The 20,587-nt window shown below is 46.6% G+C and overlaps 1 protein-coding gene across 1 annotated transcript in view; it reads left to right on the forward strand.

Moving 5' to 3' along the window:
- Window positions 1–16,202, forward strand: part of Mcoln2 (mucolipin TRP cation channel 2) — a 41,518-nt gene extending 25,316 nt beyond the window's left edge. Inside the window, exons 8-14 of the mRNA XM_050160221.1 lie at window positions 1,081–1,193; window positions 2,723–2,872; window positions 5,131–5,232; window positions 5,338–5,460; window positions 10,637–10,843; window positions 12,465–12,586; window positions 15,277–16,202. Coding sequence (XP_050016178.1) covers window positions 1,081–1,193; window positions 2,723–2,872; window positions 5,131–5,232; window positions 5,338–5,460; window positions 10,637–10,843; window positions 12,465–12,586; window positions 15,277–15,313 — 854 coding nt within the window. The 3' untranslated portion in view covers window positions 15,314–16,202. The remainder of the gene's footprint in view (window positions 1–1,080; window positions 1,194–2,722; window positions 2,873–5,130; window positions 5,233–5,337; window positions 5,461–10,636; window positions 10,844–12,464; window positions 12,587–15,276) is intronic.
- Window positions 16,203–20,587: the final 4,385 nt, after the last annotated feature.

The following is a 20,587-nucleotide window of genomic DNA, read 5'->3' on the forward strand; positions in this document are numbered from 1 at the left end:
AACTCACAGCCACCTCAAACACACTCCAGCCACAGGCTCATAGCAGCTGCAGCGGCAGAGGCCCTTAGGGGGAGTGCATGGGAACAGCCCCTTCAGCAGGCAGACACAGGTGGAGGAGGAACTCAGGGCCTCTGCCTGGAGAGAGACCTGCTTGCTGCAGACACAGTGAGGAGAAACCCGCTGCTTCAGCTGGGTTACCACTTAGGACCCCATCAGGCCCCGGCTCATGGTTGAATTCATTGTCCCAAACCAGATCAACGGCTATGAATCTGGGAAGGGGACCAGGTGTTGATAGGGATGGGGGAAGCTAAGAGATGGGGGCGGGAGGTCAGAATACATTGCAACACAATCAATAAGAAGAAACATCTGAACCTTGACCCCTTCCCCAAATAAATCAGAGCAGGTGTGTGTCCGTGCTGCTCTGGCCAAGGGCAGGTGTGCCCGTTCTAGGCTTAAGCTTGTGAAGGTCCCCAGGCGGGATAGAGAAGTCAGTATAGTCACCGTGTGGAAGAGGAGAGCAGCGGCTAGAATGTTCCACCGTGACGTCTGGGAGCAGCCAAGCTTACAGACTGCTCTCTCTGACAGCCTCTTGCCCTGTGCATTACAAAGAAAACCGCAGATCACTCCTCTCTTCCCGTGAGTTGTTTTCTTGGTGTTGGCAAGCAGGCGAAGCCTTTCAGATTGGTGGCGTGGTGAGACGGTGCACGGTGGAGCTGATGAGCAGGGCTGCGGCTTCTCACTGTACAAGGCAAACTCGGGGTCTGTTGGGCCATACAGGCATTTTAGCCACTCTTGAGTGGAGCCTAAATGGATCATGTTCTGCTGAATTCTGGCATACAGGAAATATTTATGAAGAATTTTAGTGCGTTGATTAGCATTGCCTACGTTTGTAAGTAAATGACCCTTTCCTCCAGGGTGTGTTGCCTTGTTCATGGACTTCTGAATGATAGTTATACTGTTTTAACAATAGACACATTGATTTTTCTTTGGATTTCCCTTCAGACTGCCATTTGCTGGGAAGTCAGTCTCCACAATTTGTGCAAGGTGTGCTTAACATTTGCATTCTGCCTCGTTCTGCAGTTCAGAGAAGCACTCAGTACGTCCTGGTGTTTGACGTGTTTGTCATTATGGTCTGCCTGGCATCCCTTATCCTGTGCACCAGATCCATTGTCCTTGCTCTGAGGCTGAGAAAGGTAAGCGTGGCTCTTCCCTTTCTCCCTCCACTCAGCCTGCAGCCTGCGTTTGTCCAAGTCAAGGGGTCTGCGGGGTCTGCCGGCACTGGGCTAGGCTGCCCTTTCTCGATTCGTTTCCTTTACCGTCCTGAGGTACAGGAAGTAAGAAGAGGCCCTGGGGGCTAATGAGACCGGCCAGCTGGTGAAGGGCTTGTCATGCAAACCTCAGGATCTGAGACTGATTCCCAGCACACACATAACAAAGCCAGACAGGACTGTGTATGACTGTAATTCCAGCTCTGGGGTGGTGGAAACAGGAGGCTCCTGTGGCTCAATGGCCAGTCAGCCTGATGGGATCAGTGAGCTGCAGGCTCAGTGAGAGATATTTTTTATAAAAATAAGGCAGAGAATGGATGAAGAAGACACCTGGCATTCACATACATACATGTGCATGTGAGCATATATACATGTGAACATACATGCACATATACACACATCAAAATTTTTTTAAAAAGGAAAAGGTTTAAATTATTTCAGGAGGTCCGATAATTATTCTGCTGGAAATCGATCTAACAAGTACAGGTATTTGTGGTAAGCTCTCGAGCATTTAGAAGCCTCCAGAATAAAATTTTAATGTCAGGGATGCTCTTAAGAGCTTGTGCGGGTTCCATCTTTTGTCTTCAGGTCAGAGTTCCCTGACAAGGAGGCACGGGATACTTGGATTTGATTCCCTAGGTAGTTTATTGTACCGTTTACCTGCTCCGGTGTGTATTCTCAGGAGTGTGCCCTTCAGCTCTCCGTGTTGTAGGTGCCCACAGGGAAAGCAGAGAGACACTGGCATACCATCTTCAGAGCAGGAAATAGCCAACGTTCTATTTTCTTTGATCTCGACTTCCATGTTGGTTTTTAGATTTTTTTTTTGAGATTTATCATTTTATGTGAATGAGGGTTTTGCACACATGTATGTCTGTGTGCTTTGTGTGTCCTGTGCCCGCAGAGCCCAGGAGAGGCATCAGATCCCCTGGAACTGGAGTGGCAGACAGTCTTGAGTTCCCATGAGGGTGCTGGGAACTCAACCCAGGTCCTCTGGGGGAGCAGCCAGTGCTCGTAGGTGTTGAGACATCACTCCAGCCTCTTGACTTGCACTCTGTAAATATCTACTTCAAGTCTGCTCTCCAACCCTCTAGATATCCTGACTCCAATGCTGACATCCTTTCTGCCAAGTGCAGGTGCAGCATTGGGGACACAGTGCCCACACTTGGACCCCAACAGAATCTTAGTTTGAGGTTTCCCATCCACCGGCTTGAAGGAGGGCATGCTATGCAGTGTTGGGAACACACTAGGTTAGCACTGTTGGGCTAACTTAGTGCTTGGGTTAGTTTATCAGGTGTTTAAATGTTTGCTTACACTGGAGTAGACAATGTGACTTAGCGTGCGGCGTTGTGTCTCCCCGTGAGGTAGATCTGCCATCTTGGAACTGTGTGCTCTTGTCTTCTGCCTCCAGAGGGCAGTGTGATTGGTAAGGAATGCTTTTTCCATGTTTGCAGTAGAGGTTTCTGAACTTCTTCCTGGAGAAGCACAAGCGACACGCGTGTGATGCTGCCCAGTGGGAGTTCATCAATGGATGGTACGTCCTGGTCACTCTCAGCGACCTCATGACAATCATCGGATCCATATTAAAGATGGAGATCAAAGCCAAGGTAAGTGACGTGCCACCTAGAATCTTATATTATCTCGGCATTGTGAGATACAGAATCCCTCTAGAGACTAGTGTGAGTCTCATGTTTCTGTTTGTTTGTTTTATGTGTTTTTTTATGTTTGTTTTTGTTTTGGGGGGAATTTTTTTGTTTGTTTTTCGAGACAGGGTTTCTCTGTAGCTTTGGTGCCTGTCCTGAAACTTGCTCTGTAGACCAGGCTGGCCTCAAACTCATAGGATCCACCTGTCTCTGCCTCTCGAGTGCTGGGATTAAAGGTGTGCGCCACCATCATTCTGCAACCCTCCTGTTTTTTATATCACCTATGACATAAGTCACCTCTCATTCTTCCTCAGAAAGAGAGTGCACCGTGGAAGGTGACCTCTCAGGCATGTGTAATCTTGTCTTTAGAACAGGAATTGAAGTTTGGGAAGATGGAGGGTGTCCTTTGTATTGATTATTTATTTGTTTACCTGTCTATTTACTTGTGTCACTTGAAAAGGAAGTAGCTGGCACACAGACCCGTCACCTCTCCTGAACATATCTGAAGAGCCAGTGGCAAGTGTGTGTGTGTGTGTGTGTGTGTGTGTGTGTGAGAGAGAGAGAGAGAGAGAGAGAGAGAGAGAGAGAGAGAGAAGTGGGATTCTCCTCTGTATGCTATGACAATGTTTTATTACCATTGATTAATAAAGGAGTTGCTTTGGCCTATGGCAGGACAGAACACAGGTGGTGTATCCAAACAAAGACAGAGGGAGAAAGAAGGTGGAGTCAGAGATACCATGTAGCTATCAAAGGATAAAGACACCAAAACCTTACCAGTAAACCACAGCCTTGTGGTGATACAAAGATTAATAGAAATGGATTAATTTAAGATATAAGAGCTAGCTAGAAATATGCCTGGCCATCAGTCAAACAGTGTTTTAGTTAATATAGTTTTTGTGTGATTATTTGGGTCTGGGTGGCCAGGAAATGAACATGTAGTCTCAGCTTACAAATGGCACCCAATGTGTGTGTGTGTGTGTGTGTGTGTGTGTGTGTGAGAGAGAGAGAGAGAGAGAGAGAGAGAGAGAGAGAGAGAGAGAGAGAGATGCTGCGTTCCCTGATAGCGGAGGGAGGGATGAGAAGTGTACTTGGGTGTCACAAAGTCTGACTGGTTCTTTATTAGTTCATTGTCTGTTCTCATAGTTGGATTCTGCTTCCTTTGGTCAACTGTTCTCTCCTCTGTTCTTTGTCAATCTTACAAAGCTGTCCTCCTCATGGCTACTGTACTTCCTGTCTTTATTCCAGCTACCCCGGCTTCTCTCAGGCTGACTTCCTCTCTGGGATGGACCGCCTCTGCCACCTCCTTGCTGGTGTTTCTGTCTTTAGCCTTATATCCCATAGATCCGTCTGTACAGTGGCTGGGAAACTTCCTAGAAATACCCACCTTGCTGTGACAATCCCTTCTAAGGCCCCCCAGGATCTACTTAGGATGAAGGGACCTCCCGTCATCATGGCCTCCAAGGTCCCCCTCTCTGGGCTCTGGTTCCCATCCTAGCTCTACCACTGCCTTTCCATATACCAGATCTCAGCTTTGGGGATGTTCAGCATCTGTCCCTGAGTCTGTAGACTTCTCTCCAGTCTGTGTTGTGAGTCCAGCCAGTTTGTGTTGTGAGGCTAGTCCATTGAGTGGCCTCTGTGAAAAATAGCCAGTGTGTCTCCTGTTGAATTTAGCATACTATTATTGGAATTGTGTTAGCTGTCTGTCTCGTCAATGCAGCCTAGAACCTCTTGAGAGTAGGAACTGTGTCAGTTAACCACACTGGAGTATACTGAGCTGTGTTGTTTGATATTTGGTGAACACCACGCTCTTTCATGCCTAGGTCAGTGGTAAATGCAAGTTCTGTTTCAAAATGTTATTTGGAAAATAAATCAGTTCACAAAGTACTAAAAAAAATAAAAACCTAACATGTGAAGCTTTCCTCCACTTCCTTCCCCCTCCTCTTAATCCTTCCCCTCCCCTTCTTTTCTTCTTCTTCATCATCATCATCATCATCTTCATTGTTTTTGTTTGGAGACAAGGTCTCACTCTGTAGTTCTGTGGGCCTAGAACTTACTATGCAGTTCAAGCTAGCCTTGGGAACTCATGATTCTCCAGCCTCAGTCTCCCCAGTGCTGGGGTGACAGCTATGCGTAGGGGGCAGCCAGTTCACCCATTAAAGGGAGGTAAACAAGCAAGGGAACTGGGCCATTTCACTCACCTGTGTTTTCCTTTCCTTCCCTAGAACCTCACAAATTATGATCTGTGCAGTATTTTGCTCGGAACATCAACACTCTTGGTCTGGGTTGGCGTCATCAGATACCTGGGCTATTTTCAGACATACAATGTAAGCTTTCAGAAGTGCCACGTGCTTGACACTCCTTCCTCCTCCTCTGGGTCCTACCTGCTCGCTTCCATCCTCAACCCATCCGCTTCTGCCATTGTTTTTCAGGTGCTCATTCTAACCATGCAGGCCTCACTGCCCAAAGTCCTCCGCTTCTGCGCTTGTGCTGGTATGATCTACCTGGGGTACACGTTCTGCGGCTGGATTGTCTTGGGACCATACCACGAGAAGGTGAGTAGCGCTAATTCTTTCTGGATCGAGGGCATTTGGGGCCCTTCACCTTGCGCCTCCAGCACTCACCCCCTTTACTCTTCTCCAGCGAGCTCCTTGACGTCAGTACCTGGAGAACATTTGCTTTTCTGTTTCTCTGCCTTCTCCTTTTCAGGATATTGAGGTGCCTTTAGGATTTTGAACCAAGAGCTACAGGAGATGGGAAAATACACCTCTCATAGTAGCCTGAGCCTAGCAGAGGACCTGACACATTCGACCCAGTTGTTCAGCACTGGGAAGTGTTTGCACATGAGATCACTGTTAGCAAAATGTAAGAAAAGTAAGATCATGACAGAATCGCTCTAGTGTGAAGTGTAGGTGTTATGTCCACATTGACTGAATAGAGAGGAGTAACGGCTCTACCACGGGCGAGCACTTCCTTTCTCTTGAAATGGGCTCACATCTGTGAGGGTGGGTTTTTTTTAATATTTATTTATTTATTTATTTATTTATTTATTTATTTATTTATTTATTATGTATACAATATTCTGTCTGTGTGTATGCCTGCAGGCCAGAAGAGGGCACCAGACCTCATTACAGATGGCTGTGAGCCACCATGTGGTTGCTGGGAATTGAACTCAGGACCTTTGGAAGAGCAGGCAATGCTCTTAACTGCTGAGCCATCTCTCCAGCCCTGTGAGGGTGGTTTTGGTCAAACTTCAGGTTTGCCTCTTATTGATGATCAGAACAGGAGTCTCTGTTATTTCCCTTCAGGGAGCATCATAAGTCCAGGGTGGTCAGGTTCACGGTCGGACCTATGGTCAGGCTTCCAGTCAGTCAGGCTCATGGTTACTCATGGGATAATCCCAAATGCTTTGAGGAAGGAGGAGGCGGTGAGTTCAAAACCAGCTTGGACCACATAGCCAGTTCAGGGCTAACCTTGGAACCGGGAGACTTTATCTTGAAACGGTGTGATGATTGACAGAACATCCCGAGGAGGAGCCAGCGAGGCTGTGTTCAAGTCAAACGATAAAAAGAGTCAGTGCATCTCACAGCGTTTCTTCCCCAGCCTCCTGGCTGCTGAGACAACAGAAAAGACGACAGCAGTTGTCCGCGGGGTGGGTGCTGTGTGCCCAGGGTCTCTCTCATGTCACACACAGTCCCTTCATATGCACCACTCTCCTCAGGCACCCAGCAAGGACCAAGGAGGCAGGAAGCACAAAGGATTCCCTCCAAGGTCGTCTAAGTAGCTCAACCCTAAGTTCTGACCTTGACAGTCAAGCTCTGTGGTTGGATCGCTGTTCACAGGCTGAGTGATACACACAGCTCAGACCCTCCTCCACGCCAATCAAACCCCAGTTTGGAACCCAGGGGTCCCTCTCTGTCTTATTTAATGTGTCCAAAAAGAGTCTCGATTTTTCTTACTAGACAAAGCAGTCCGATGAACAAAGTGACAACCTGCAGCTTAACTGCGGATCTTGATGATCCTACTGATTTTTCTGTTTGGTGTCACTTCTTTGAAGGTGAGTCGTGGGTAAAACTTGTTCTTTGATATGATAACTCTAACATGGAGAGCCTGCTGCCTGATCAAGGCCAGAGAATTTGCAGTTTTCTTTCCCTTGTCTCCTGTTCCTGGAGCATCTCCACCTCTCCGTCACTAGAGGGCACTGTTGCACCGTGTGGAGCAAATACGGAGCCTAACCTGGGTTTCATCAATCCATTGTCCCCAGGACAGTTGGACAAGTGGTCCTGTGTTCTTTGTCATGCGTTCCGTGCTGCTCTTCCACCCCTCACCATTATTCTGGAAGGTTCTCAGTTAATACTGTTTGAAGTTTACTGAATGGCTGCAATTTTTTGCTTTTTGTTAGGCCCTCTAAGTTCTTTTTCCCCCTTACTCTCCTGATTCTGTGATAAAATGCCCAACGAGATAAACTTTTAAGGAAAAAAAGGGTTTATTTTATCTCATAGTCCAGAGTCACTTGGTCCTGGTGCCCTAGAGCCTGGGACCAGGCAGCGCATCGTGGCAGGACATGATAGAGGAGACGGCCTGTTTGCAACATGGTACCCAGAAAGGGAAGAGAAACAGGAAGGGCTGGGTTTCCAGTCTGCCCTTCAAGGCATGTCCCCCAATGGGCTCTACCTCTTAAGGGTACCCAATGGTACCACAGTCTGGAGAAGAAACCTTTAGGGGACATTTTGAGGTCCATGTTACAGTACATCATCTCATCATCTTCTCTCCCTGTGAGAATAGAAACCTTAATAAACCAAACCATTTTCTGTGGTTACTTAGATGGCAAATGTAGCATCAAATGTGGCCTGCCCAGTCTCAGTAATCCTTTTATGAGCAATAATACCTACGGTGCTTTTCTTGCTGGTGTCTGATGCGTACCATTGTAAAAGGACATCCAGTTTGACCTGAGAGGCAGGTGGTACTTGGGGACCCTTCCTTAGCTGTGCTCCTTTGGTGTGTGTCCGGATCACCTGCTGAAGACCTGGTCACTTGCTGGTGAGCCTAAGTGCATTCCGTGTGTTCATCTTTGTCATCCAAATGATAGGGGTGGAGCTGGGGTGTTCTGGGCCAGCACTGGCCAAAGACTACAAAGCGTGAGCCACAAATGCAGCTGTTGTGCACACTTCAAAATATTTTAAAATCCTCATGAAAAATCAGGAAGAGCAGGACAGAGCTGATTTTAACTGTGTGTCTTGTTAAGCCTAGCACAGCCCAAATCCTTGTTTTGGTCCATAAGCAAAGACACCTCGGGGCTTCAAGCTTTTGCCTTTTGTCCTCCTTGAAGTCTGATTTTGGAGCCTCCTACAAGTCTCATCTTAGCTATTGTTTCTTTATATTTGGAGATAGATTCTCATGTAGGTCAGGCTAGCCTCAAACTTGCCATATAGCAGGGGCTGACCTTAAACATCTTCCTTTCTCTGTCTCCTGAGGCCTTGGCTTACAGGCACGCATCACTATGCTCTGTTTATGCAGGACTACGGTTCAAATCCATGGATGTCGATATTGGCAAGCCCTCTGCCAAGGGTGCGACACCCCCAAACACCTCAGTTCCACAGACTGCCTATCACGTGCTAAACAGCCACACGTGGTGGGCGACCACAGTTTTGGGCATGCTTTTCACTTGTGCCAGCTCCGTTTGTCTCCCTCACAGAGTGAAACGAGGCCATCTCTAGCAGCCCTGACTGGTCAGTGATGCCCCTCACTCCCACCCCCAGCCAGGCTGATGGACGGGGAGAGTGGGGGCTGGGTTTGCACAGATCAGTGGGTGAACGAACGGAAGCCTGATTCTGGAATTTGGTGCTTTCCTGCCCCATTTTGCTACCACTTTAAATTTGAAGTTGGAAAATTTTACTGCCCCCCCCTCAACTGATCTGCTAGAATGTCCAGGTTATACCATGAGCCCTTGAGTCAGAGGCCCTTCAGGGCTACCCGAACCCTAGAACAGCCGAGCATCATGGTAGTTTCATTAGTGGTTTGAGAAGCCCAGCAATCTGGAGTGTGAAAGCCATTCATCACTTAAAAGAGACGAGAAAGAAGTTCTAAAGGGAAGGTGTCATGAAAGTCCTCCTTGCCGTGATCGACTGGGAATCAAAGCTCCAGATTCCCGAGCTTCCTGTCTTCTTACTACACATCTGATGGCAGTGATTCAGCTCGGGAACAAGAAGTGTCAGATCGATGTCCGTCTCCAGCACTAATGGACTTTGGCACCACGTTCCCTGAAGACGTCTGGGCACAGAGACTTCAAGAGCGCCGATGATCTTCCAAACCTCATCTTGAATTATTAAGGACTTCTCTAATGTGGATTTTACATTTCCTGTCTCCAGGGGACATTATTTTTCTTAAGCTATGATGCATAAATCATTGTTTTGCATTGTCCCCATTTTATAAATAAGAAGCACAAGGCATCGAAAAACCATTGCACTCTGCTGAGGCCACGGACAAAATCCTGAAAATTCCAAGGCTTTTGGCCTTGTCCAGATATTTGCTTATTCAAAATAATCACAAGCGAGCTGAAACATTCTATCTAACTATTACAGGAGATTCTTGCTGCTGAGACAAAATAGCTAACAAAAGAAACAAAAGGAGGGGTTTGCTTTGGCTTACAATCTGAGGGCACATCTCATCATGGTAGGGAAGTTGTGGTGGTGGTACATCTCACCATGATGGGGAAGAAGTCGTGGTGGAGGCACATGTCACCATGGTAGAGAAGAAGTCACGGTGGCTGGTCACGTTGTGTTTGCAGTCAGGAAACAGGGAGAGATGAACACTGGTGCTCAGCTCACTGTCTCCTTTTGTTAAGTCCTGGGAATATATAATATGAATTATTATATTGATTATAATTATTATAAAAATATTATAATATATATTGCCTCCTGTATATAGGACAGATCTTCCCACCTAAGTTTAACTAGTCTGGAAACTCCTCAGAGACCTGCGGGAAATGCGTCTCCCAGGGGACTCTGGATCCTGTCATATTCAGGATCAATATTCACCATCGTATGATTCTGGCTCTGACCTTTCCCACAGACACCCTTTCTCCAGAGTCTTTCTCTCTGGCTGGAATTCACTGCTTCACCTGGACTCCTACTGTCACTTTTGATTGGCACCTGCCCTTGGGCTGCCCCTCTCCTAGAAGCTCTCCCACATGCCTTTAGTTTTTAAAAGATGTGTGCACCAAATCACATCACTCCAGTGGCTCAGATGGCCTTCCCCCGAGTCTGCTTGTGAGAATGGCTTGAGTCTGACGTATGCCTGTCTCACCGAGACCCTGTGCAGCTCAGCACCAGTGTCTCTGCTCAGCCATTGCTATGTCTCAGCACCACAGTCTCGCATAGTCACTGGACACAACCTCTTCGTCCTCTCGCTGAGAATTGGTTCAGAACACCACTGACCTTGTGTGGTCAGTGCCACAGGACCTTGTAGTCTGTCTTAGCTGTGGTATGTCCACCCTGGGGGGTGAAGTTCCTAGAAGAGTGTTTTTTATGTGGCTGGGAAGGCTATGGTACGGCCACTTGGGAAAACCTTTGGATCTCGTGTCATCTTCACCTCTTCCATGTGTACCTAGCTGTAAGATACGCACCACAGCTCTACTGACGACAAAACAGAAGAAAACAAGCCAGCTGTAGCTCCCCACTTCCTACCCTGCGGTGCCGAGACTCAGGAGTTCCTTTGTGTTTGCCCCTGCAGTTCGAAAACCTGAACATAGTGTCCGAATGCCTGTTTTCTCTGGTCAATGGAGACGACATGTTTGCTACCTTCGCTAAGATCCAGCAGAAGAGCACCCTGGTGTGGCTGTTCAGTCGCCTTTACCTGTACTCCTTCATCAGCCTCTTCATTTACCTGGTCCTCAGCCTTTTCATCGCGCTCATCACTGATTCTTACCACACCATCAAGGTAAGCCACGGCCAGCGTTTGCTGCCAGAATCACCGCAAACGTTGTATGGGTTGGGTCATGAGATAGGCTGTAATCTTATTGAAACACAATTTTCTTCAAGTTTTTCAAAGTTATAAAATAGATATTTTTGATGACTAACTATAAATATGTCCTTGTCTTAGGGTGTCTATTGTTGTGATGAAATCCCACGACCAAAAGCAAGTTTGAGAAGAGATGGTTTATTTTATTTGACTTACACTTTAATATCTTATTCCATCATTGAAGGAAGTCAGGACAGGAACCTGAACGCAGGAGCTGATGCAGAGTCCGGGGTGGGGGGGGGATGCTGCTTACTGGCTTGCTCATCATGGTTTTTATTCAGTCAACTTTCATCTAGAATCCGGGACTACAAGCCCAGGGATGGCGCCACCAGCAATGGCTTGGCCCCCCCATCAATCATTCATTAAGAAAATGCCCTACAACCAAATCTTATAGATCAATTGAGATCCCCTCTTCTCAGATGACTTGAGTTTGGTTCAGGTTGGCATAAAACTGGCCAGCACAGTACATGAAAAATTCTATTTGTTACCCTGAACAAGGTGGTTTGGTTTAGAGGCATGCTGGGAAAAAAAAGAGAGAGGAAGAAAAACTGAGTGTGATTAACTTGACCCTGGCGGATGCCCCTGCCTGCACGGCTACCTGGAACTCAGGTTTCAGGGTAACTTCCAGGGATGGGAGGTGATTGTCACCCTGACAACAGGGTGGATAGTGACATACCTCACACCCAGGGATAGGAACACTTGTAGTGCACCCTTCGTTAAGGTAAAGAAAGGGAAGGTTCTAGTTTTCCCAAGCCCTGGTGTGTCCCACATCCTTTCAGATGGGGCCTGGGTGGTTGGGTTAGAGCTTCAAGGAAGATCACTGTCTTTGGAACTGGAATCTCCACAGCAGATGGTTGTGCTAGGAAAGCTACTTCAGAACCAATGCCTCAACCACGCAGGGTGCTGCCCTCAGCTCAGCCCTTCCCATACTGACTCAGATGGAAGCTGGTCAGCAATCAGCGGGTGGGATTAGAGTCACAGTGCACGTGGTAGTTGGCCCCTGTGGCAGGGTGTGTTGGGACAGAGCTGCAGGCTCTTGCCATGAAAATTCGTGTCTTTGGTAGTGTCTTCGTGTGGGGGCAAGTATCAGTGTTAAGCTGGATGACCTTACTGTTGAGAAAAATCTACCCCCATCCCATTTTGTGGCCAACTTCATGCACGCAGAGAAGGCGGGTTATGACCCTGTCTGATTCTAGGTGGGCAGGGAGGAGAGAGAAATGTATCTGCTGGTCTCACTACTGACACACTAGCTTTCTAGTTTTGACTATTTCTTGAGTTCCTCTTTTCAACACACGTCTTCTCCCTTCTCCCCTGGCTGGTTTTCTGGAGCTTTCCTTCCCATTGTTCTCAGCTCCCAGGGCCTCCCTGGCTCAGATGTTCTAGAACTGACAGACTGAGTCATCATTGCTCATAGTCCTTCTTGGATCTGAACTCGCACTGGGGGAGTTTCATTTCTCAGAGGTGGGTTTGCGCCGTTGACAAGGGGAACAACTTCTCACACTCTAGAAAGCAGGTAACAGCATTGTATGCTTTTCAAAAGAAATACCAGCAAAATGGGTTCCCTGAAACGGATCTGCAGAAATTCCTGAAGGAACACAGTGGCAAAGATGGCTACCAGGAAGACCCGCCGGCCTTGCTGTCCTGTGTCTGCTGTCTGAGGAGGTCAGTATTGCGTCTGTAGCTGGGAGAAAAGCCATTCCAAAGTTAACGCTGCACTCTGAGGTCAGCGTGTGGTGGGAAATAGTTGGTTTTTCTTTTCTTTCCTCCCCTGTACAAATCTGTTTGAGAAAGAAATTGTTTCTTGTAAAACAATGTTCTACACAATAAGCTTTTTGTAGAAAGCTCCAGGACTTGATTAAAATTCTTAGGAACCTTATGAGAGCCTCATGAGGAGATAAACTGTGGCCTGAGTCAAGAGGCCGGACTCTTAAGGGACCAAAGGAAGAGGCCTTTTATTTTGGAGGTGAACTTCCAGGCATGTTAGATGCATTCTCTCCCTTCTCAGGATGTGGAACCCATCATTGGTTCCTTGGACAGATGGGGACCTGCTGGGGAGGAAACTTCTGGTGTCTCTCCTAGTTACTATTTACTAGTTTCTGCTGCTGCAACAAAACATCATAGCCAAGGCACATAGAGAAAAAAGAGTTTGCTGGGGTGTGCAGGGTCAGAGGTTGAAGCCATGACCATCATGGTGGGGAGCATGGTGGAAGGCAAGGCACTGGAGCAGCACATGAGAACTTGCATCCTGATTCAAAAACACAAGGCAGAAAGAGCGAACCGGTAATGGCATGGGTTTCTGGAACCTCAAAACCCACTCCAAGTGAAACATCTCTACAAGGCCACACTCCCTAGTCCTTTCCAAATAGCTCCACCAACTGGAGATTATGTGTTCAAATGTATGAGCCTATGGGGGACCATGCTCTTTCAAATCATCACTGCACTCTTGGTTAAAACCCTGCATCAGTTGCTCTTCCATGCTCAGCTAGGCTTTTCTGGCTGTTTGGACTCTGCAAGAAATATTGTAGGAAAGTTGCTTGTTGGTTCCTGGCCACCTGGCTAGCATAGCTCTGAAATAACCACACATAAACTATTTTAATTAAAACACTGCTTGGCCCATTAGCTCTAGCTTCTTATTGGCTAACTTTTACATCTTAATTTAACCCATTTCCATTAATCTGTGCATCACTATGAGGTCGTGGTCTACCAGCAAAGTTTTAGCACGTCTATCTCCGGCGGTGGCTCCATGTTGTCCCCCTGACTCTGCCCTCTTTCTCCCAGCATATGTATAACCTAGCTTTTCCTGCCTAGTTTTGTTCTGCCCTTGCCATAGGCTCAAAGCAGTTCTTTACTAATTAACCAATAAAAGCAACACATAGACAGAAGGACCTCCCACACCAAAGAATGGTATGAATCTCAGAGTGTGCTACCCAGTTGTGTGGGAACCAGAATGGAGGTCAGAGGGGGATGGTTTTCTTAAGAGCACACATCTGTGTTTCACCTGGGTTGGGAATAAACACTTTTAAGGTATGCCTTACCCATGTTTTTGAGGAGAATTTTATAATTCAAATTTCTAAAGGAAGAGGGGAAACCATGACAGCTTAAGCCCTTAAACATGGTGTGTATGTTTGTGAACCAATTCACTCTGCATCTTGGGGCTTACAATGGGGTAACGGACCACGTCCAAAGATGTCTGGTAACATAAAATGAGATCTTCTGAGATGTTTGTTAAATTGATTTCATCTTCTCGGAGCATCAGATTGCTGCCATAGACTCCAGGATAAAGGAGAATTAATTTTCTTAGTTGGCAGCTGCCTCCTAAGAAATGAGAAGGAGAAGGCAGGTCCCTGGATCTGTTTTCCTATCGTGCAGCTATTGCAGTAGTGACTTTCCTTGTTGCTATGGCAAAATGCCTGATGAGAAACACCTGAAGGAAAGAAGGGTTTGCTTCAGCTCAGGGCTTGAACAAATAAAGCTTGGCAACCAGAGCACGTGGCAGCTGGCCACGTTGCACACACAGCTGAGAGGCAGAAAGAGATGAACCCTGGTGCTCCCTTGACCTCTTTCTCCCCTTTTCCTTCACCCCAAGGCCCCAGCCCATGGAATAGGGCTACACACATTCAGGGTGGTCTTCCCTTCTCAGCAAAACATCGGAAGAAATACTCCTAAAACACAGATGAATATATCCCACACCCTCCTGAACCACTTGATATCTGTAGTTTTGTCAGGGTGAGCCTAGCGGCCCCAGAGTCCTCTTCCTGGGCCTCGCATGCTGTGGCTCTTTGGAGAGAAAGACTCTGTTGAGCAGACACTAGCTGTCGAATGTTCTCCACCATGAGGAGAGCCTGGCCTTCGTAGCCACTGATAAGGCTCTGTAAAACCACAGTCCTGAGAGATGGTGGCTGCTCACAGGTTGTTTCCAGAAGTGTCTCTCCAAACCCCAGAGTGCGAACATTTCCCTTCTTCAGTTTTCTTCCTGTTTCAGTTTGCTCGCGTAAGCTGTGTGTCTAGAATATAGAGTGTCCTAGTATTTTTGTAAAGATTTTGGAAAGTCTGAGTGGGGATATAGCTCGACGGTAGAACACTTGCCTAGACGGGGTAAGGCCGTCAGTTTGATCCCCACCACTACTATATAAAGTTTCAAAAATGTGAATAGCAAGCATGACAATGGATGTCTGGAAGGAGGAGCAGAAGGATCAGGAATTCAAGGTCATTCTCAGCTACAGTGTTTGAGGCCAGCTTGAGCTACATGAAATCCTGTCTAAAACAGCAGCAACAACAACAAAACAAAGCTACCCAAACAAAAATTCTTAAGTTATTGCTCTCCTTATTTTTCATCTCCTTTTCTGTTACAGGAGAGGAAGTGATGACCACTTGATTCTCATTGACTAAAACCCTTCTAATGTTAATCAAGTCCAAACCTCTTTCTCCTGTGGAGGTGCAGAGAGACCCCAGAGGGAGCAGAAGTTTACTAAAAGATTGTCTTACTGAATTGTGGATCCAGAAGGAGGAGTGTCTGCCAGCTTCTGACCAGAAGTGACATTCCAAAGCTACCGTTTACAAACATGGAGGGCAGAGGGTAGGCCCTTCCTGGGAGTTAATTGAAGTGTGATAATGGAATTCATCAATTGTCTGCTCGTTTGTGACGCCATAAAGTTGGGCTGAAAACATTAGCATTTCAGAGTGTGTACACAATATTAAAACCAGGTAAAAAGTATATGCTTGTTGCCAGAAAAAGGTTTGTTTTAAAAATGTAATCCTTGGATTTGAAGACATTTGCTAATTCATGGTCAGCACAGAAATATATTTGTTTCTATCCCAAATTAAGGCTTGAAGCTGGAGGAATAGTACACCGTGAAAAGTCTCACACTCAGGCACTAACCGAAAGATGGCTGTTTGTACTGTGAACTTGATTCTGCAGCATGCCACACTGGGTCTTTTAGCCCAGACCACATGGGTATCTCCTCAGCTGAGCTTTCCCTGGCCTGCACACACAGCTGAGTGATGCTAAACCTGAAGTGGCCCCCGGTTTCATGAGTCATCCCCACCATGGTGGGAATTTACCTATGTCAAGCAAGGAAATATGATGTGTGTTTCCTGAAATAAATTTATTTTCACAATGCTGTATTGCATTATTACTGTGTGTTAAAACGCAATGTCTCTCAACAGCTACCAAGTGTGAGTTTTGTATCACACTCCTTTTAACCAACTACCTTGTCTCCACGAGAGATCTCTCGTCTTTGAGCAAACTGGTGAAGGAGCCATGAGGCTTGGTCCACAGAAGCTACTCAATAAAGATCTGGGCTAATAGCAAGAGGTTAAGATCACCTCAAACACAGGTTTATGGCATAGCTGAAGTATCTCAGGGGCTATGAGATCTACTGGTGTGGAGTGAGATTTGAACCAGCTTCTCAGAGCCGCTCCTGCCCTGGCATTGTCTGTACCCCAAGACCCTGTTGTCAAGAATCATTTGTCTGATTCTCCTTCTGCTCCTTACCCCTGATCTTTCTCCATTGGCTTACATCAAATCTGGGCAAAGAAAATCATACAGTCAATAACATTAAAATTTGTAAGAAAGTAAATGATTCGTTCCAGGGCTGTCATTGCTGTTCTTGGGGGACAACCCGAGTTCAGTTCCCAGCACCCACATGGTGGCTCATAGCCTCCATAATTCCGGTTTTATGGGGTTACATGCCTGCAGAATGGGGCAGATGCCCAATGCAAACAAAACACTTACACTCAAAATACAAACAAATCTTTAAAATTTTTCAAAAAAAAAAGACTAATGCCTACATATGGACTGCTTAGTTAAAATGTCATTTTAATTTATTTTTCCTTTTTACAGAAAATGCCAAGATCATAGGGTTTTGTTTTGAAACTGATGACCATCAGACTGAGATTCTAGAATTCATTGCCTGGTTCCAGGTCAGGTGTCTAATTAAGCCGTTGCTAGCTTAGTTGGTTCTGAACAGACTAGATTTCTAGGCTGCAGCTGTGACTGTTGTTTAAACAGAAAATTAATGATGATCTTGCCCATTTTTAGCTATTTTTTAAATTGGCTTTCATGTTTCCTTTCATTTCTTTTTGTTCCAGTTGACTCAAATACCTTCAGAAAGAAAAAAAATCTTTTTCAAGGTTACCATGGAAACATTGTTTTTTCTCTTAATCATTTTAAACAATTGCCTTGTTATCTTTTGGATGTCATTGAACAATGTGGTATGGTAACTGCTAATAGAAAAATCTGGGACAAACCATTTCCTTTCTTCTCTTAGACCTCCACTTGGGGACTTCGCTGTGACAGGAGATACATTCGTTCTTCCTTTTAATTGCATTCTCAACTCTCTACCCCTTGTAGAAATTGCTTCCTTGGCTTACAGTGACACCCAAAGCTGCATGCAGAATCTGAAGCTGCTGACTTGGAAGGCAGAAACGAGCTTGGCATGGGACCCCTTGAGTCACGGTTCCATGCAACCTGCTGCTTTGGGGTTCTGGACAAGCCACTTTCTGCCTTGAGAGGATGGGGATAAATTTCAACGACTGAGACTGGTCTTTGGGTCTCATAGTGCCTGCAAATCCAGCACTAGTGTGGACATTGAGGCTCTTTCTGCTCTAGCCTCTGCTCTATTTAGAAGTAGATTCTACTCATTCATGCAACGGTGCAGACAAAGCATTTGCTTCGGTAAACTAGTTTGTCAGAGATCTTCTCCTGAGTTTCTTTGGACAGGGCAAAATGCGTCTCTATTTCCGCAGGTGTAAAAATGGAGATTGTGAAAATTAAGAGTCAAGTTAAAGTTCAGAAAAAGGGGGGCATGTCTTTTGGTTGCTATACTAGCAAGTCATTGAAATGCTCATCTTGCTTGGCGTACAGATGTGTGCATCTATTCATGGCCAGCCAGGAAGACCTTCATTTTCTATGTGGTTGCTGTATACTTTTGGTGGACTTTGTTTTGGGTAGGACTTTAGGGACACAAAAATCCAACTCTAGGTCTGTCCTGGAGAGAATGGTTGCTTCAACTCTAGAAGCTCACAGTGGTTGTGGGGTGTACAGGATGAAGCAGCCTAAATGTCCTGTCGCTGGGTACCCAGCTGTCCAGATGTCCAGGCAGATGTGCAGGAGATGAGGGGCTCCTACCCATGCAGATGTGCAGGAGGTGAGGGGCTCCTACCCGTGCAGATGTGCAGGAGGTGAGGGGCTCCTACCCGTGCAGATGTGCAGGAGGTGAGGGGCTCCTACCCGTGCAGATGAGCAGGAGGTGAGGGGCTCCTACCCAGGCAGATGTGCAGATGAGGGGCTCCTACCCATGCAGATGTGCAGGAGGTGAGGGGCTCCTACCCATGCCGATGTGCAGGAAGTGAGGGGTACCTATCCGAAGCTCTCCGTTGCTATTTTCACTGTGTGACAAATAGAGAGTAGTGGAATGGCTTGTTCTGACTCACAATCGAAGGCAAGCCAGCCCACCGTGGAAGAGACGACAAGGCATGCCCGAGGGAACCACTCCCGGCTATCGCGGCAGGAGCGTGAGGCTTCTTGTTCACATTTCGCTCCACGACGAAGCAGAGAAGGGAGAAATACTTCCTCTCTCCTGTTCCAACATCAGTCCAGAACGATGGTGCTGCTCACAGTCAGGGTGGGCCTCGCCCTCTGCTCATCCTTTCAGCAAATGCTCTCTCAGTCACACCAGAAGGGGCGATTCACTAATGTTCTGGGCTAGAAACCACGACAAGCCCTTCGCCACATTCTACTCAGAATCCTGCGGAGCCCTGACTCACTGGAAACCCAGACTTGGAGCCTTGAGTGCATGAAGTCAATAGCACAGCTTCTTATCAAGGGCAAACAGCAATCCCAAATGCCTTCACCTAAAAATAGCCTGGTTCTGGCATTGAGGACCAGGAGTCCAAAGTCATTAGCAAGGTATGTCCAGGAACTGCCCTATGGTGCTGGCCAGCGTCCTCTCCTGACACAATGGATCCCTCACCCATGCAACCCTTTACTGCAGTGACAAACAGACTTCACTGTTAATTGCTTCCACCCTTTTCACATGACCTTGGCAAATTTAGTCAGGCTCTCTGCCTGACGTCAAGTTTGAACATTCCAGCTTCACCGTCTCTACCAGACATGCAGAGCCTCCCATGGTTCAGAGCATGTGTGAACCCCCTCTTGCCTGACAGGGTGACGAGGACCTACAGACTACCCCAAGCGCAGAATTCTCTGTACTGAAGGAAAGGTGCCCCATAGCCTGGAAACTGAGGAGATTTGCTGTGCCACTTGAGATTCCCAGGGTCTTGACACGGATGATATCTGGGTCAGCTTGGTGATGGCATGACCTGTGCATTCTCAAAGGACCCTCCACTTGGCTTACTGTCATCACCAGTCCTGAAATTCTTAGTGTACTTTGGACAAGGGGTCCCTTGTGTTCATTTGTTGGTGGGCTCTGCAAGGGTATAGCTATTCTTGATATGACTCAACCCAATGATTAAAGAATGCTTTAAAAATTTAAATTTTGATTTAATTTTAAAAACATGTTTAACTGTTTTGTTTTGTACATCTCTGTATATGAGTGCTCACAGAAGCTAATGTGGGATCCCTGGAGCTGGAGCTGCAACCATTTTTGAGGTACCCACCAAGGGTGCTGGGAACCGAACTAGGGTCCCCTGCAAGAACAGTATAGGCTCCTAACAGCTGAGTTATCTCTCCAGCCCTTAGATCATGCTTTAAACAATTACTTTCCCCCTTTTCTTAGAAGCATGCTTTTAAGAAAGGATTAGAAGCCATGTGGTGGTGGTACACGCCTTTAATCCCAGTACTTGGGAGGCAGAGGCAGGTGGATCTCTGTGAATTTGAGGCCAGTGTGGTCTACAAGAGCTAGTTCCAGGACAGGCTCCAAAGATACAGAGAAACCCTGTCTAAAAAAATAGAGAAAGAAAGAAAGAAAGAAAAAGAAAGAAAGAAAGAAAGAAAGAAAGAAAGAAAGGAAGAAAGAAAGAAAGAAAAAAAGAAAGCTAGGTCTGTATTTGTATTCATCACGGTTTTGTTTTTGAGGCAGGATCTTACTGTGTAATGCAGGCTGGCCTCGAACTGATTACATAACCCTGCATGAACTTGAACTCAAAGAAATCCCCCTGCCTCAGCTTCTTGAGTGCCAGGATGACAGGTATGTATCATGACAAGTGAAACTTTTAATTTAAATATATAGTCGAAATAAGTGAGCGGGGGTTGGAATTGTGTTTCTTAAACAATAGACTTCATTTTTAAAGGAAGTTTTGAGTTCACAGCAAAACTGAAAGTGAAGAATGTTTTCATAGCCTCTCTGCTCCCACAGGTGCCCAGCCTCTCTATGCATCCAGGTCCCAGAATAGAATGGTACATTGGCTGTCAACCCCATCTGTGAAACCACATGGGCGAGCGCACCATCATCTACAGTCTATTGTTGCATTGTGCTTCACTCACGGTGTATACTGTGTGAGTTTATGAAAATGTGTGATAGTACCCCTGCTGGATATTCATGCAGGGTGTGTGAATGTGTGATAGCGCCCCCTGTTGGATGTCCATGCAGGGTGGGTCAATGTGTGATAGCGCCCCCTGTTGGATGTTCATGCAGGGTGGGTCAATGTGTGATAGCGCCCCCTGTTGGATGTTCATGCAGGGTGGGTCAATGTGTGATAGCG

Source organism: Alexandromys fortis, unplaced genomic scaffold (assembly GCF_014885135.2).
Source record: "Alexandromys fortis isolate MF-2015 unplaced genomic scaffold, M_Fortis_MF-2015_v1.1 scaffold_124, whole genome shotgun sequence".
In the NCBI taxonomy this organism is placed as follows: domain Eukaryota; kingdom Metazoa; phylum Chordata; class Mammalia; order Rodentia; family Cricetidae; genus Alexandromys; species Alexandromys fortis.